The sequence below is a fragment of the Heterodontus francisci genome, chromosome 3 (genome assembly GCF_036365525.1).
Source record: "Heterodontus francisci isolate sHetFra1 chromosome 3, sHetFra1.hap1, whole genome shotgun sequence".
NCBI classification, from domain to species: Eukaryota; Metazoa; Chordata; class Chondrichthyes; order Heterodontiformes; family Heterodontidae; genus Heterodontus; species Heterodontus francisci.
The window spans coordinates 174,466,754-174,484,400 of NC_090373.1; the positions used below are offsets into that span (position 1 = coordinate 174,466,754).

The 17,647-nt window shown below is 40.1% G+C and overlaps 1 protein-coding gene across 2 annotated transcripts in view; it reads right to left on the reverse strand.

Moving 5' to 3' along the window:
- Positions 1 to 2,999: 2,999 nt before the first annotated feature.
- The window catches only part of ppp1cb (protein phosphatase 1, catalytic subunit, beta isozyme), a 162,038-nt gene continuing 147,390 nt past the window's right edge, over positions 3,000 to 17,647 (reverse strand). For both annotated transcript variants that reach the window (XM_068027696.1, XM_068027697.1), the window contains one exon: positions 3,000 to 6,968. In XM_068027696.1, the coding sequence (XP_067883797.1) occupies positions 6,864 to 6,968 (105 nt within the window). In that variant the 3' untranslated portion in view covers positions 3,000 to 6,863. The remainder of the gene's footprint in view (positions 6,969 to 17,647) is intronic.

Genomic DNA, 17,647 nt, shown 5'->3' on the forward strand with positions numbered 1-17,647 from the left:
ACTGTCATAATAGCCTTTAATTCCAGCTTCCTATTTTCAATATTTCTAATGCTATACGTATTCATATTATTGATCTGCCACATTATTTCACTCCATGCCTGTTTATTCCTGGTCTCTGCTTCATAAATTTCTTCCTGGGTCTCTGTCCATATCTACTTGTTGACTGCCTATTATCCCATAATCTGTCTTACCTAAACAACAATCTAGTTGATACGATTTTCTACTGCTGACTCAAATACTCCTTGCAGGTTTCTTTGTCCCTGCTCCCTCAACATACGCCACTTATTTACTGCTTCAATTTTGCTTTGTGAACCCCTCTCCTTTCCAGAGAACATTACTGCAGATCCTCTCTAAAACCAATTCTACTTAAATTTAACAGTCCCTATGTCATTTACTCCTACTTGGACAACTAATACTGGACCCTCTCCTATTTTCTTTAGTATCCGTTGCAACCTTATGTATAATCATCTTTGCCTTCAAGTACAGCAGCTGATTTTTATTTCTGCAAAGGTTGTACTGTGGCTTCTGTAAAGACAACTGAATCCTTTCAGCTTTCGGACAAAAGCGGTAACTAGTACAACAGAACAATATTGTTCTCGTAGGGCATTAGTGTATGAATATTTCACAAACTAGCACAATATAATATTGCTAAGAAAACAATCTTTCTTTATATGGAAAGATCAACTATACAGGACCTTGGTCTTAACACTTTGTTAATCATTTTACATGCTGATACAAAGGAGTCTAATATCCTACTATCCTACGATAGTATTGCAACATTCCCAGTATGATTATTTTCCTTATGACGTTAGACTGACCAAGGTAGGTACCATTCTCCATAAACTTATTGGGTGAGAAAACATTAGAGAACAAGGAAACTGGCTGCTTATAATAGTGGCAAAACACTTGCTTTAAGCTATTACATGTCCACAAGTTGTTTTAGAGTCACTCACTAGAGTTTCTGTTAATATGTTTTCTACTAACTACGTAATCAGGATATTGAGATAAATTAGGATATCATACTAACATGCACAGGAGCACTAAGCAAACCACTACATAACATAGGTACAACAATTGATCATACACATGTTTAACAAGGGCTCAGTTTGCTTCCCTAGACAGCCTCAAATTTTCCATCAGATGTTGATTCCTCATCACGATTGGCGTTTCTACGGAAATTTTCTTTGGCCAATTAAAGCTCAGGAGGATTTAATGCACTGACAGATTGCACCCATCAGGAAAGATTGAACAGGCTGGAACGCTTTTCTTTAGAAAAGCTGAGAGAGTGATCTGACACAGTCTTTTAAGACTATGAAAGAGTTTGACAGGGTAGATAGATGTTTCCACTTGTGAGGTGGGTCCAAAACTAGAGTCCATAAATACAAAGTAGCTACTGATAAATCCAATAGAAAATTCAGGAGAAATTTCTTTACCCAAAGTGTGGCTAGAATGTGGAACCATGACTATGTGGAGCAGTTGTTCCAAATAGCATTGATGCATTTAAGGGGAAAGCTAGACAAATACGAGAAAGGAATAAAAATGTATGTTGATGGGATTAGGCAATTCACAGAGCACAAAAGGAGGCCATTTGGCACACCTTTCCTGTGCTGGCTCTTTAAAAGAGCTATCCAATTCATCCCACTCCCCCAACTATTTCCCTACAGTCCCATAAATGTTTCTTCTGGTTACCAACCCACCCAGCAGAAACAGTTTCTCATCTACTTTAAACCCCCAATAATTTTGGACACTACTATTCAATCTTCCCATAATCTTCTCTGGCCCAAGAATAATTTCAGCTGCTCTAGTATTTCCACAAAACAAAGCTCCCTCATCCCTAGCATCATTCTACTAAATCTCCTCTGCATCTTGTCCTTGGTAAAATTCCTTAAGCATGGTGCCCAGAATTAGACACAAATTCTCTCAGGACTAGAGATTTTTTTTTTAAAAGAGGTTTAGTGTAACAGAATTTTACAGCACAGAATAAAAAGTGGTGGGAGGAGGCTAGTATGGAGCATAAACACCAGTTGGACCATATGACCTGTTTCTGTCCTGTATGTTCAATATAATTTTTAAACTATACTGAACTGTCAACTTTTACCAACCAGTTGGTTATACTTCAATCTTTGTGTGGGCACAAAGCAGTTTGACTTGCATGCATGCACACAACTCCACTTTACCCTATCACAGAGGAAGCATGAAGGCAACAGTATGATTTGGGTTTGCATCTTTCCAAGAGTAGCTACCTGTAATATTCTTTAAGAAAATTAAATATTTTCCAAATTTGGTAATTGTTAGCAGACTAAGTGCTATCTACGAATAAATATTCAAATACTAGAAACATGAAGTGGTTAGAATATTTGGCAAACTAAATCATTCAGCTCCTAATCTCTCAAAGCAATCTGAACACTAACACATGGCATTCTCCACAGCTACTTAACAAAACACTTAAATCAAAGAGATTCTGAAAGGTTAGATCAAAGATCAATCACCAGGTTATTCTTCAATATTTTGAAACTCCCAAGTCCTGTTTTGAAATTAATTTAATAATGCACACATGCAATTTAGCTCGAAGTGCACTGAATCAAAATTATGCAAATCAACCTGCTAGGAAAGACTCCCCAGAATTACAACTGGTAGGATTTTACATGGACAATGCTGTAGTGTTGCACACATACATCTGCAGAACATTGGTCTATTTTATGAAATAAATGCAAAACACTAAAATGCACACAATTATTCCTGTTTATAAAACACAAAAGGTTTGGCAATTCAAAAGTCACAACGCACTTCAATCAAACTAAGCAAAAAGATCCAGAATGATGACAAACAAAGTATTCCAATTCTCAGTTAATCACCGTGGCTCCTAATTTTACAATCAGAGTTACACAATCATAGCCATTTTATTAGCCCACATAAATTGCATCTCTAAAGGACTGGATTGTTTGTTCCCATCATGCAGTATCTTCGATCACATACAAACAACATTTGACAAAATGCAGTGAGTTTTTATACATTTATTCAAAGATTACAAAGTGGATTCTGAAAATTTGTAGCCTGAACAATTTTGCACTGAACAAAGTTTTGTTGCACGATGCTTTGGAAGATGGTTTGAAGAAAAAAGGTGCAACTTTTAATCCTAAGAATTTTAATGGTGAAAGCAAACAATCAAAAACAGGCAATTTTCTTTTTAAAAAAAGGCTTAAAAGTTAATTTCAACAACACTCATTTTTTTCCCCGCAACTAACACCGTAGTTGAAAACAAAGAGTCTCCACCAACTGTATTCCATTCTGTGACATTTGTACATTTTAATACAATGTTTTAACTTTGTTTTCTATTATCATCTAATTTACTGTCAACAAGTTTCTACCAATATTATGTATGCAGCTCTCCAGGAATCAAAACAAGGAGCAGACACATGGATTTCTTTTGAGAAGCTTGACTGTCCAAATAGTCTTTTGTCATGAAATAATTGATCCCGGTGAATGAATGGGCCCAAAACAAGCCCAGCAGATGCAAAATCTCGTATAGGCTCCTATATTGGAGATAAATTTACCAAATTCTCCAAGGGAGTTTTTTTTTAAACATAGGCACAGTCCCATTTATGGTTGAGGGTTGTTCAACCCAGCTAGAGCGTCACCATAGTAAATCTTAACTGATATTTGGCAAGACTTAAAAGTGGACATGAATTGAACATTTGATGAATAAAGCTAACAGAGTTTTGAAGAATTCATGCTGCACAATGAGGTGAAGCAGTTAAAAGTTAAAACAGTAAATTAGTATTTAAAAATGTCAGTGAATCAGATTCAAAACCATAAGGCACAAGCCAGAGGAATATCTATATAGTAAATCAACAGCCAGCACAGCACTCATTTAGAAAGGGAAAATCTTGTCCAGTAAGTTTTCTTAACTTTTCCTGAGGTTATTACAGAAATAGTAGACCATGTAACTCCAAGTAACAGTTTATTTGAACTTCAAGAGAAGTGAAAATGTTCCACAAGAAAGATTTAAAACAAAATTAAAAGCACAGGGTAAAACATGAGACGGGGCAATAAATTAGCGAGAAAATAGAAAAGTGAGGCATAATGTCAGACTGTAGACGTGAGGGGAAGAAAAGAAAGAGAGAGAAAAACTACTGAGCAGAATGTTGCAGGGGTTAATGTTTGGACATTTGTCCATGACCTACAAAGCCAAATGTAAGCTATCAAATTGCTGATGACAGTAAAACAGGAAGAGCAGCAGAGCAAGATGCAGCAAAAGATCCGAAGGATATGGATGGGTCAGACAATTGGCAACTGAAATTTAACACTAATAGGTGTAAGTAGCATTGCATGTTATTCCAAAAATATCACAAATATATAATGAATGGAATTAAATTTACACAAGGATACTTGGAAAAATACATGGGGGTAATCATAAACTCACTTTTAATACCCAAGTAACATGGGGAAATAATTTAAAAGCTAACTGAGCGCGGGGATATAAAGCCAGACAGTAAAATACAAGTTCAAAAATTATGAGGAGGAATTTACAAGGCATCGCTCAGACCACACTTGTGGTGCTGTGTTAGAGAATGTACGAAGAGTGATCCTGAGGGTAAGGGAGATAAATTATATGCGGTGAGAGCTCAAGTTTCAACTTAAGATGGATCGCACAGATATGTAAAATGGCAAAGATACTCCTTGCAATAAGTCAGGAGAGTGGGACCAGAGTAAGTAAATTTTAGTAAAAAGTAAACTTAAAACATGAACTTCTTTAAAGTCTTATAACTGTTTAGAATAATCTGTTAGACAAAGGCAGAAACATTAAAATTATATTCAAAACGAGTCTGGATGCTAAAATGAAAGAGCTGGGACACTACAGGGTTGAGTTTCAAGCCGAATACCCTTTTCTTTAATCCTCACCTGTTTATTTCTATGATTTTAAGAACTTAATACTGTTATCTACAACTTCCATATAATACCCTCTTCATAAACAGATTACAAAATCTCACTCTTCCACCCTCACACAGTGCAGAACAGTAAATGGTGAAATATTATGATACATTTCCTAAGCTCATGACACCATCTGGTAGGGTGAAAAGCCAGAGCACCAGCAACATCGGAGTCTTTTGTTCTAAAGGAATGTGGCTCTATCAGTATCTGGCATTGGAAGGAATGAAATAGAAGAAAAAAGGACTACAGAAGGAAGCACCACTTTATGCAATTCAGTCTATCACGAGTGGCATGATGAGCTTTCAGCACTAACAGAATAAGAAAATTTGCCTTTTCGATAATGATCCAAAATTAGTCCGTTATTTTAAGTATTACCTATTTGGAGACTTCGTGATGCAACAGATGACTGTGCAAGGGTTAACACATGAAACAGCAACACGTCGCAGAGAAAAGAAACAATAAAATCATCGTATCAGGTACAAGATTGTATTGAAAACAGCAGAAATAGGCATCCTGAACAAAACAATCTCAACAGAATAATGCCCTCAGGCGTCATTATAACTGATTTACATAAATAAGGGAATAGCCCTCAAAGACGGTGCACTTCAGATTTTTGCCTTTGAAAAGCTACAGTTTCAATCTTCAGATTATAAACACAAACTCATGAAAACAAGGGCTGCTATATTTATGAATAGATCATGCCATTGTGGTTTTAATAAAGAAAACAGACCTTTAGACTATGTAGTGTGTACATTCAAATTTACTGGCATCCCAAATTATGGCAAGCAAACTTCAGCTACCACCCTCCCCTCCTCACACACCTACAATGATGTCAATTCTCAGGAATGGGATGAATCTTTAGAACTTTAAAAAAGATTTGTGACTTGGAGTCCTTGGCTAATTTTCTGTTGAGGGCCATTACGGATGATGACACAAGATCATGTGCAACAGTTCAGATACTGAATGGGTCGTTCATGTCTAACTGAAATCAGGAAATTATGGGAGACAGAAGTTGCATGGAGCTCTACACAAAACCATATTAAAACATTTAATTCTAGAGCTGGGAAAAACTCTTTTTCCCTTAAAGCTTCCTCTGGCTTTTAACCATTGCAAAAAACTTAATTCATCAGGCTTGCTGCTAAGTTTCATTAAATTTACTTTCTACGCTTGATACTTAATTTCCCCTCCCTCCACCCCACCAAAGCCTTCATACATTAACTACTGTATAGACTACATGGACGTTAGTTTGGAGAATCACCATAAGGAAAATAAATGCCCCTGCATAAAAGCTAGCATGCGATGCAAGTGCAAAATAAACCAGCGGGTAACAATAAGCAACAATCAATTGGTATGATTACCAGACTGGTACTGCTGTAGCTATGCCACGTAATAGAACCAGACTGGTACCAACATGAGGCACCCCAAGTACCAGTTAACTGTGAACTACTCCTTGTATGGAGCTTCGAGTTACCAGACTGCTTTTATAATTTTTGCAACAGGCCTTGATGGTGCCCATACCATATCTGTAGGTACATATTTCACAAATAAATAACCAAATCACAAGCAGGAAATTTCATTGTAAGATTCAAGGGGATTGCCAGATAAAGTTTGAAGGTTGAAAAGATAGCCTTCGTCCCAGCCTTAGTTAGACCTATTAACCTTCATCCCAGCCCAAACAAAATAATAAAATGCACTGGTTACTGTACTACATTGATTTACATTACAATATGCCACACCTGCGTATTTACTGGAAAACGTTCTTTCAAAAAGACTTAGTTATTTAATTTCTTTTTACAAGCATTGAGGCTCACAAAGACAGTAGCAGATGGTTGAACGGTGCTTACAGGTTACATACTTTAGAATATGAACTGGTATACTTGTAACTTTGTGTGTGTACAAATGATAAAGGTGTTTGGGGCTGTCTTTGCTATTCACCTCTTCTTGGGCGGGTTTGCCGTGCGAGGGGGCGTAACAGGGCGGCCAGAGTTCAGACCTCCATACTGGTATTTTGCTTTCTTTTCAGAAGGTTTTAGAATCTAAAAATAGATGTAAAAAGCATATTGAATGAATCTGATACAATAATCTGATCAATTCAGGGAGCTTAAATACAACTTCAAAGTTGAGTATGTGGTACATTCAATACTGAACATTAAAATTGTACCCTGAACATAAAAAGCGTCACAAGGTGCTTCAAACTGGTATAATGAGGTACAAAGGACACTAAAATAAACTGAAAATTTCTGTTGTAAGAAGTCAAAATGAGGGGAGCACTATTTTAATGTAGGAGTGTGTGGAACCCAAAATAACATAAGCCAAACATCTTCAAATCTGGCCCCCAGGAAGACCATGTCTCCAGTGGGAAAGATGCTTCTCTTGGATCTTCCCAGCTTTGACACACAGACTCGGCATGTATTTCAACCACTTTGCAGAATCATACGTACAGAGGAGATATTTAAAAGAAAACCTCTCAAAGGGTTTTCTAACCAGAAATAGCACCCAAGATGGATGAATTAGGAGTCCAGACTGTGCTATCAGAACATGTCTCACCCACAAATAAAATTTAGACACGAAGAGAACATAAGTGAGAGCTCATTTACACAGACTACAGTAACAAAATGCTCTAGGAAATACCATTGCTTATAACACAAAATTGCTCAAGATGGGAAGATGATGGTCAGGTGGCTCATTTAGTCAAGGCCTTCATCTCAGCAAGCATTCCCCACGTTCAACTTAAATTGCAGTTGGAGCAAAAATCAACTGTGACAAAATTAAACTTTGATATCCCTGGAACTGTATTAGCTAGGGGGTGACACCATTGAGATTGCGATCATAAAGTAAAGCATCATCTTAACCTATATAATAGCAATAGTTTCCGTCTGTTCGGACTTTTTTGATTCATCAGTGGGCTGAATTGGTGGGCGGAGACAGCACACTGCAGAAGGTTTACCAGCCACATTTTGCATTGTGAGGGAAGCAAGTTGTACAAATGAAAACATTTTTTGGTGTTCAGATTTGGCTCCAAATGAGAGATCAGGTCCACAGTGGATATGCTCAAGGTTTTCACACATACAGTGAGTTTGGTACCCAGTTACGAGACTAATTTAAAATTGAGGGAGCAGAAGGTAAAATTTAATCAATGAGATGTCAAAGAGAGACAGACTGAGGTTAAATATAGCCAATAAAAAATGGAGAGAGGCTGAGGTAAACTATGATCTATGTAATATAGGAATCACAGAGGAAGGCCCGTTTTAAAAAGAGGACAACTTCGGTTGGTTTGTAGGTCTTAGTTTGTGGAGCGTTTTATAAGATCCAGTGAAGCTTTGTACCTGTAGGCTGACAGTTGGTTAATTAGATTTGTAACATTTTGTTGTAACATTAAATTACAGCTTGTGTTGAGTTACAGGTTTTTGATTGATTCAATACAAGGCACCTGGTGAATGGGGAAGACATCTTTGGTGGGCAGTGCCTGGCACAAGAAGACTATGGCGATTGGTACTGGAAAGATCTGGAGGCAGATTGGGATAAAAATGGTTCGACATCACAGAATTTAAAACAAAAGACTGAGACACTGATGACAAGGCACGGTAAGGATGGCGTGGTATGGCAAGGATGGGATGAATAACGATATTATATTTGGAGAGAAAATTCTTTTGCTGGGATGTGATTTTTGACAGCTCTTATTAGTTTATGCCTAAAGTGTCAAGAGGATACACTATAGGCAGCTGTATGAACAAAGAAATATTTGGCCACAATTGAGGAAATTCAAAGTCGAAGAAAATATGAGAGTAAAACCCAACAAAATGCGCTTGCAGATTGACTTCTTAAACAAGGGGATGGAAATTTGAGAGATTCAATTGAACTACCTGAGAATTGTTTTTCCCAGGAGTCACATTGCACGGATTCCCCATTTGGTAAATGCATTGAAGCATTTGATACAACTTATTATTCCAGAGCAATTCTTTGTGCAAAGGATGAAGATGCACTAGATTTGAATGAAAAGGTTTCAGAAAAGCTGTTTGGTGAATTGAAAGAATACATCAGCCTTGACTCTATAAACGAGGATGATAACAGACTATATCCTCCTAAGTTTTTACACAGTCCAACTCCAACGGGCACGCCACCACACAACCTTAGACTTAAGGAAGAAGCACTTAAGTTACAACAGAACTTGAATCCTAAGCAAGGACTTTGTCACAGAACAAAATTGGTAGTTAGCATCATAGAAAGTTTACGGCACAGGAGGCCGCCACTTGGCCCATTGTGTCTGCGCTGGCTGAACAATCCACCCATGCCCAATCTCACCCTCCACCATTTGGTCCGTTGCCCTGCAGGTTATGGCACTTGAGGTGCATATCCAGACATCCAGAGGGTTTCTGCCTCTACTACCCTTTCTGCAGTGAATTCCAGACTCCCACCACCCGCTGGGTGAAAACACTTCTAGTCTCCCCTCTCCTCTAATCTTTCTAACAATCACATTAAATCTATGCCCCCTAGTCAATGACTTCTCTGCTAAGGTAAATAGGCCCTTCACATCCACTCTATCCAGGCCCCTCACAATTTTGTACATTTCAATCAAATCTCCGCTCAGCCTTCTCTGTTTCAAGGAGAACAACCCCAGCCTATTGAATCTTTCCTCATCGCTGCATTTTTCCCGCCCTGGCAACATCCTCGTAAATCTCCACTGTACCCTCTCTAGTGCAATTACATCCTTTCTGTAATGAGGTGACCAGAATTGCACATAGTATTCAAGTTGTGACCCAACTAATGACTTATACAGTTCCAGCATAACCTCCTGCTCTTGTATTCTATACCTCGGCTAATAAAGGAAAGGATTCCATATGCCTTCTTAACCACCTTATCGACCTGTCCTGCTACCTTTAGGGATCTGTGGATATTCACTCCGAATTCCCTCACTTCCTCTACACCTCTCTGTATTCGCACATTAATCGTGTATTCCTTTGTCTTGTTTGACCTCCCCAAAAGCATCAACTCACACTTCTCCGGGCTGAATTCCATTTGCCACTTTTCTGCCCACCTGACCAGTCCATCGATATCTTCCTGCAGCCTACAATTATTCTCCTCGCGATCAACCACGTGACCAATTTTTCTATCATCTGCAAACCTCTTGATCATGCCCCCCGCATTTACTTCCAAATTATTAATATATACCACAAAAAACTGGGGGCCTAGTACTGAGCCCTGTGGGACACCACTGGAAACAGCCTTCCAGTTGCAAAAACACCTGTCAAAAATTACCCTTTGTTTCTTGCCTCCAAGCCAATTTCTCTGGATTCCATGGGCTTTTATTTTATTTTTTTTAAAAACCAGTCTGCCATGTGGGATCTTATCAAAAGCCTTGCTGAAATCCATGTAGACCACATCGACTGCACTACCCTCATCAATCTTCCCTACATTTTTTGAAGTATCAAGTTAGTCAGACAAGAACTTCCTTAACAAATCTGTGCTCACTATCCTTGATTAATCTGGCCCTTCTAAGTGACAGTTTATCCTTTCTCTCAGAATTGATTCCAATAACTTGCCAATGACTGAGGTTAGACTGACTGGCCTGTAATGATTCGGTCTATCCCTCACTCCCTTTCTAAACAAAGGTACAACATTAGCAGTCCTCCAATCCTCCAGCACCACACCTGTATCCAATGAGGACTGGAAAATGATGGACAGACCTTCTGATATTTCCTCTCTTGCTTCTTTTAACAGCTTGGGGTACATTTCATCTGGCCCTGGTGAATTATCCACTTTCAAGGATGCTAATCTCATTAATGTTTCCTCTCTCCCTCCTAATGTTTATCACATCCAATACTTCACACCCCTCTTCCTTGGCTAGAATATCTGCATCATCCCCCTCTTTTGTGAAGACGAACCTGATCAACATCTTCCGCCCCTACACATAAGTGACCTTTCGGATCTTTTACAGGCCCTACTCTTTACTTAGTTATCCTCTTACTCCTAATGTATTGATAATGCATCTTTGGATTCAATTATGAAGATAGATTGGAGAAGCTATGACTGTTTTCCTTGGAAGAGAAGCCGAGCAGTGATTTGATAGAAGTATTCAAAATAATGAGGGGTCTGGACAGAGTAGAGAGAAACTGTTCCCACTTGTGAAAAGGATCGAGAACGAGAGGGCACAGATTTAAAGTTTTTGATAAGAGAAGCAAAAGTGACATGAGGAAAAACTTTTACATGCAGCGAGTGGTTAAGATCTGGAATGCTGTGCCTGTGTGTGGTGGTGGAGGCAGGTTCAATTGAAGCATTCAAAAGGGAATTAGACAGTTATATCAAAAGGAAGAATGTGCAGGGTTATGGGGAGAAGGCAGGAGAATGGAACTGAGGGAATGCTCTTTCAGAGAGCCAGTGCAGACACGATGGGCCAGATGGCCTCTTTCTGCACTGTAAGGATTCTGTGATTTGGTTCACCTTGATTTTGCTTGTTAATATTCTTTCTTGTCCTCGCTTAGCTTTCCTAATTTCCTTTTTGATTTCACTCCTCCACTTTCTATCCTCCCCTCGGCTTTCTGCAGTATTGAGTTCTCTGTGTCGGACATGAGCTTTCCTTTTCGGCCTCATCTTACCTGTAAGCTCTTTGACATCCGTGGGGCTCTACATTTGGCCGCCTCACCCTTTTTCTTTGTGGGAACATGTTTACTTTGAACCCCTTGAATGTTCCCTTTGAATGCCTCCCACTGCTCTGACACTGATTTACCTTCAAGTAGTCGTTTCCAGTCCACTTCCACTAAATCACTCCTCAGCTTAATAAAATTGGCCTTGCCCCAATTGAGAACTCTAACTCCTGTTCTATCCTTGTCCTTTTCCATAATTATGTTAAAACTGGCTGAATTATGGCCACGATCACCAAAATGCTCTCCCACTGCCACCCCTTCCACTTGCCTATCTTCATTTCCTAAAACTAAGTCTAAAACTGCACCCTCCCTTGTTGGATTTGGTATACACCGACCAAAATAAGTTCTCCTGAATTCACCTCAAGAATTCTGCTCCCTCAATTCCTTTCACACGAAAACTATCTCCCAGTTAATACTGGGGTAGTTAAAATTCCCTACTGTTACATCCCTATTGTTTTTGCACTTCTCGGAGATTTGTCTACATATCTGCTCTTCTGTTTTCCTCTGACTGGGGGTCTATAGTACACTCCCAGCAGTGTGATTGCCCCCTTTTGTTCCTTAGCTCGATCCATATGGCCTCATTTGACAAACCTTCAAACAGATTATCCCTCCTCACAGCTGTAATTGTTTCTTTGACCAAAACTGCCACACCACCTCCTTTCTTATCCCCCACTCTATCGGGTCTGAAACTGTGTAACCAGGAATGTTGAGCTGCCACTCCTGCCCATCCTTAAGCCATGTTTCTGTACTAGGCACGATATCATCCTGCCACGTGTCTATCTGTGCCCTCAGTTCATCTGCATTATTTTCTATAATCCTTGCACTGAAATAGATACCTTTGAGCACTGCAAACCTTTTTTTAAAATCTTCTAACCTTTGTTTTATTTGCCTTCCAGACTCATCCACTAATTTTCTGCCTTCCATTTTCATTTCGTCCCAACTGAAACTACCCTCAGGTCCCCATTCCCCTGCCAAACTATTTTAAATCTTCCCCAGCAGCACTAGCAAAACATCCAGCAAGGAACTCAGTCCCGGCTCTGTTTAGGTGCAACTCGTCCGGCCTGTACAGGTCCCATCTCCCCCAGAGCCAGTCCCAATGTCCCAAGAATCTAAAGCCGCCCCTCCTGCACTAACATTCCTGCCGCGCATTCATCTGTCTTATCCTTCTATTCTTGTACTCGTTTGCGCGTGGCACTGTGAGTAATCCAGAGGTTACTACTTTTGAGGTCCTGCTTGCTAATTTCTTACCTAGCTCAGCAAACTCTTTCTGGAGGACCACATCCCTCTTTCTACCTATATCATTAGTACCAATGTGGACCATGACTGCTTGCTGGCTCACCCTCTCCACTCAGGGTGCTCTGCAGCTGCTCAGCAACAGCCTTGACGGTTTTCTTTGATAACAGATGCTGAAATTATAGCAGGCAGATTTGAAGGAAATAATTCCTCAAATTATATTGAGCCCATCAGATGAAAACTTGCCTTTTCAACTCAAGAGAAAACAGGTCTTAGACTTTCATATCCTATGACTATAAACAAGTCACAATGCCAGAATCATGACAAATTTGTATTTATATTTCTATTGGGTGACCGCTTTGTGGAACACCTCCGCTCAGTCTGACATGACCCCGAGCTTCCTGTCACTTGCCATTTCAACATGCCCCCCTGCTTTCATGCCCACACCTCTATCCTGGGCTTGCTGCAGTATTCTAATGATCACGCAAGCTCGAGGAACAGCACCTTATTTACTGATCAGGCATGCTACAGCCTACCATACTGAACATTGAGTTCAATAATTTTCAGACCATGACTGGCCCTTTTTTATTTTTGTTTTATTTTAGTTTGTTTCATCATTCACTTTTTTTACCATGTGCCTGCCCACTATTTTTTTCATGTCAGTGCTTTTGGCTAAGGCTGCTCATTATTCTGTCATTTAACACCCTCTCTGCACTAATGCTTTGTCTTTCAGCACATCATTAGCACACTCTTTGCCTTTGCCCCATGACCTCCTTGTCAGTTAATCTCTCTGTCCTATCAACAACTTCCCCTTTGTTCTCTTTTCCTCCATCCCTGCTTTATTTGCTTAAAACCTATTACATTTCTAACCTTTGCCAGTTCTGATGAAAGGTCACTGACCTGAAATGTAAACTCTGCTTCTCCCTCCACAGATGCTGCCAGACCTGTTGAGTATTTCCAACAGTTTTTGTTTTTATTTTATATTCCTAGACTTGTTTTTACACATGGGCAGCTTTATATAGCTGTTTCCATAGTGAGAAGTTTTGATTTTGTTTAAGTCTCTGGTGAAAGAATAACCAGAAATCCAGCAATTAAAAAAGTTATATTGCAATAAAGACCTAACTTCACTGCAAATGTTTTGTGGGTCTCTGCTGGTTTTTAAATATTACTATAAGGCATCAGAGAAAACAATTACTGGAAACCGAACTCTTCGGATTTAAAAAGCACAATCTGTGCTACAAATAAATGGGGGTAAGGGAAGGGGAAAAAAAACCTCATAAAACAGGGTGAATAGGCCAGGATTATTCTCCAGCGGCAGAATTCTGAATAGAGCACAGCAATGTTTAGTACATACCATATGAATTAGGAGCAGGAGTAAGCCACTTGGCCCCTCAAGCCTGCACCACCATTCAGTAGGTTCATGGCTGAACTGATTATCCCACATTCCTGCCCACCCCCTTGCTCATCAAGAATCTATCTACCTCTGCCTTAAAAATATTCAAAGATTCTGCTTCCACCGCCTTTTGAGGAAGAGAATTCCAAAGACTTAAGACCCTGAGAGAAAACTTTCTCCTCATCTCTGTCTGAAATGGCCGACCCCTTATTTTTAAATAGTGACCCCTAGTTCTAGATTCTCCCACAAGAGGAAATATCCTTTCCATATCCACCCTGTCAAGACTCCTCAGGATCTTAGATGTTTCAATCAAGTCGCCTCTTACTCTTCTAAACTCCAGCGGATACAAGTCTAGCCTGTCCAACCTTTCCTCATAAGACAACCCGCCTATTCCAGGTATTAGTCTCGTAACTCTTCTCTGAACTGCTTCCTTCACATCCTTCTTTAACTAAGACCAGTATTGTACATAGTACTCCAGATGTGGTCTCACCAATGCTCTGTATAGCTGAAGCATAACCTCCCTACTTTTGTATTCAATTCCCCTTGCAATAAATGATAACATTCTATTAGCTTTCCTAATTATGTGCTGAACCTGCACATTAACCCTTTTGTAATTCATGCACCAGGACACCCAGATCCCTCTGCATCTCAGAGCTCTGTAATCTCTCACCATTTAGATAACATGCTTCTTTTTATTCTTCCTGCCAAAATGGACAATTTTCCAGATCTTTTCCCACTCACTTAACCCATCTATATCCCTGTCTAGCCTCCTTACGTCCTCTTCACAACCTACTTTCCTACCTATCTTTGTGTCATCAGCAAATTTAGTAACCATACCTTTGGTCCCTTCATCCAAGTCATTTATATAAATTGTAAAAAGTTGAGGCCCCAGCACTGATCCCTGTGGCACACCACTCGTTATATCTTGCCAACCAGAAAAAAAAGCATTTATGCCTACGTGCTGTTTCCAGTTAGCTAGCCAATCTTCTATCCATGCCAACATGTCATCCCCTACACCATGAGCTTTTATTTTTCACAGTAAGCTTTGATGTGGTGCCTTATCAAATGCCATCTGGAAATCTAAGTACAGTTTCCCTTTTTCCACAACACATGTAACTCCTCAAACACCACAAAATTGGTTAAACATGATTTCTCTTTCACAAAACGCGCGAGGGCGGCACAGTGGCACACTGGTTAGCACCGCAGCCTCACAGCTCCAGGGACCCGGGTTCGATTCCAGGTACTGCCTGTGTGGAGTTTGCAAGTTCTCCCTGTGTCTGCGTGGGTTTTCTCCAGGTGCTCCGGTTTCCTCCCACAAGCCAAAAGACTTGCAGGTTGATGGGTAAATTGGCCATTATAAATTGTCACTAGTGTAGGTAGGTGGTAGGGAAATATAGGGACAGGTGGGGATGTTTGGTAGGAATATGGGATTAGTGTAGGATTAGTATAAATGGGTGGTTGATGTTCGGCACAGACTCGGTGGGCCAAAGGGCCTGTTTCAGTGCTGTATGTCTAATCTAATCTAATCTAAAACCATGTTGACTCTGCCTGATTACCTTGAATTTTTCTAAGTGCCCGCTATAACATCTTTCAGAAGAGCTTCCAACATTTTCCCTAAGACAGATGTTAAGCTAACTGGCCTGTAGTTTTCTGCTCTCTGTCTCCCTCCCTTTTTGAATAAAGCAGTTACATTTGCTATTTTCCAATCTAATGGAACCTTCCCCGAATCGAGGGAATTTTGGAAAATTAAAACCAAAATATCAACTATTTCACTACCCACTTTTTTTAAGACCCTAGGATGAAGTCCATCAGGACCTGGGGACCTGTCAGCCGCAGCTCCAACAATAGTGAATTGTTAAATATGAGGGGGACCACATTCCCCAATCCCTGTGAGGAGAGAGGAAATTTGTAGAGGTTGAACACCAATCTGCTGGAATACTTAAATACTTTGCATCAGTATTCACGAAACAGGATATTTGGGGGGCTGGGGAGAGGAGGTAAATCCTTAATTGGTTAAAAGACGAGAGATTAGAAGTGAAAAGTATTACAGCAGTTAGTTCGCTAAAAGGAGGAAAAAGGTGCTGGGATCATACAAGATACATCCAAAGATTCTGAGGGAAAGGGAGAAGAAATAGAAGCCATAGAAATTATGTTCCAATTTAATCCTAGCCTACCTGCTAAAAATAAGGGACATTTGGGTCAGACGGCCAGTTTACATCCAGCTCAATTTTCAGCTGTGCAGGAAATCAGGCAGGGTAAAAATTGGGCATGGAACCCTAACTCACCCTATTCTTACCAGGTCGGTTAGACTAGGTTAAAATCAGGGTTAATCTTTCAGGGCTCTATTGAGGACTGGAGATTGGCAGGGAGGGGGATTTTCAAAAACAGAGACATAAGTAACTTGGAGAATGAAGGGCCAGTTAGCTTAACATCTGTGCTATGGAAAATCTTTAAAGATAAAATGGCTAAATATGCAGAAGGATAAAATAATGAAAAAGATCCAACACTTATTTCAGAAAAGATTGTGCTTAACAAACCTGTTACGAGTTCGTAGGCGACAGATATAGTGGATGGAGAAAAATGCAGGATTGTAATATACTTTCAAAAAGCCTTTGACAAGGTAAGACATGGCAGTCTGCTGGAGACGATTAAGGGAGATGGAATTAGGAGAAGGGTAGAAAATTGGATTAAAACTGGTTAGATAGAGGAGACAGAGATTAGGAATTGAAAGCAGTGTTCCCCAGAGTTATGTAATAGGACTGCTTCTGTTCACTGTGCACATCAATGATGCAGTTAAGGGCTTAAGGGAATAGTGTCCAGATTTACAAACAACAAATAAGAGACAAAGAACAAAGAACAGTACAGCACAGGAACAGGCCATTCGGCCCTCCAAGCCTGCGCCGATCTTGATGCCTGCCTAAACTAACACCTTCTGCACTTCCGGGGCCCATATCCCTCTATTCCCTTCCTTTTCATGTATTTGTCAAGATGTCTCTTAAACATCGCTATTGTATCTGCTTCCACCACCTCCCCTGGCAGCAAGTTCCAGGCACCTCTGTGTAAAAAAAAACTTGCCTTGCACATCCCCTCTAAACTTTGCCCCTCGCACCTTAAACCTATGTCCCCTAGTAACTAACTCTTCCACCCTGGGAAAAAGCTTCTGACTATCCACTCTGTCCATGCCGCTCATAACTCTGTAAACCTCTATCATGTCACCCCCTCCACCTCCGTCGTTCCAGTGAAAATAATCAGAGTTTATCCAACCTCTCCTCATAGCTAACGCCCTCCAGACCAGGCAACATCCTGGTAAACCTCCTCTGTACCCTCTCCAAAGCCTCCATGTCCTTCTGGTAGTGTGGCGACCAGAATTGCACGCAATATTCTCAGTCTGGCCTAACTAAGGTTCTGTACAGCTGCAACATGACTTGCCAATTATTATACTCTATGC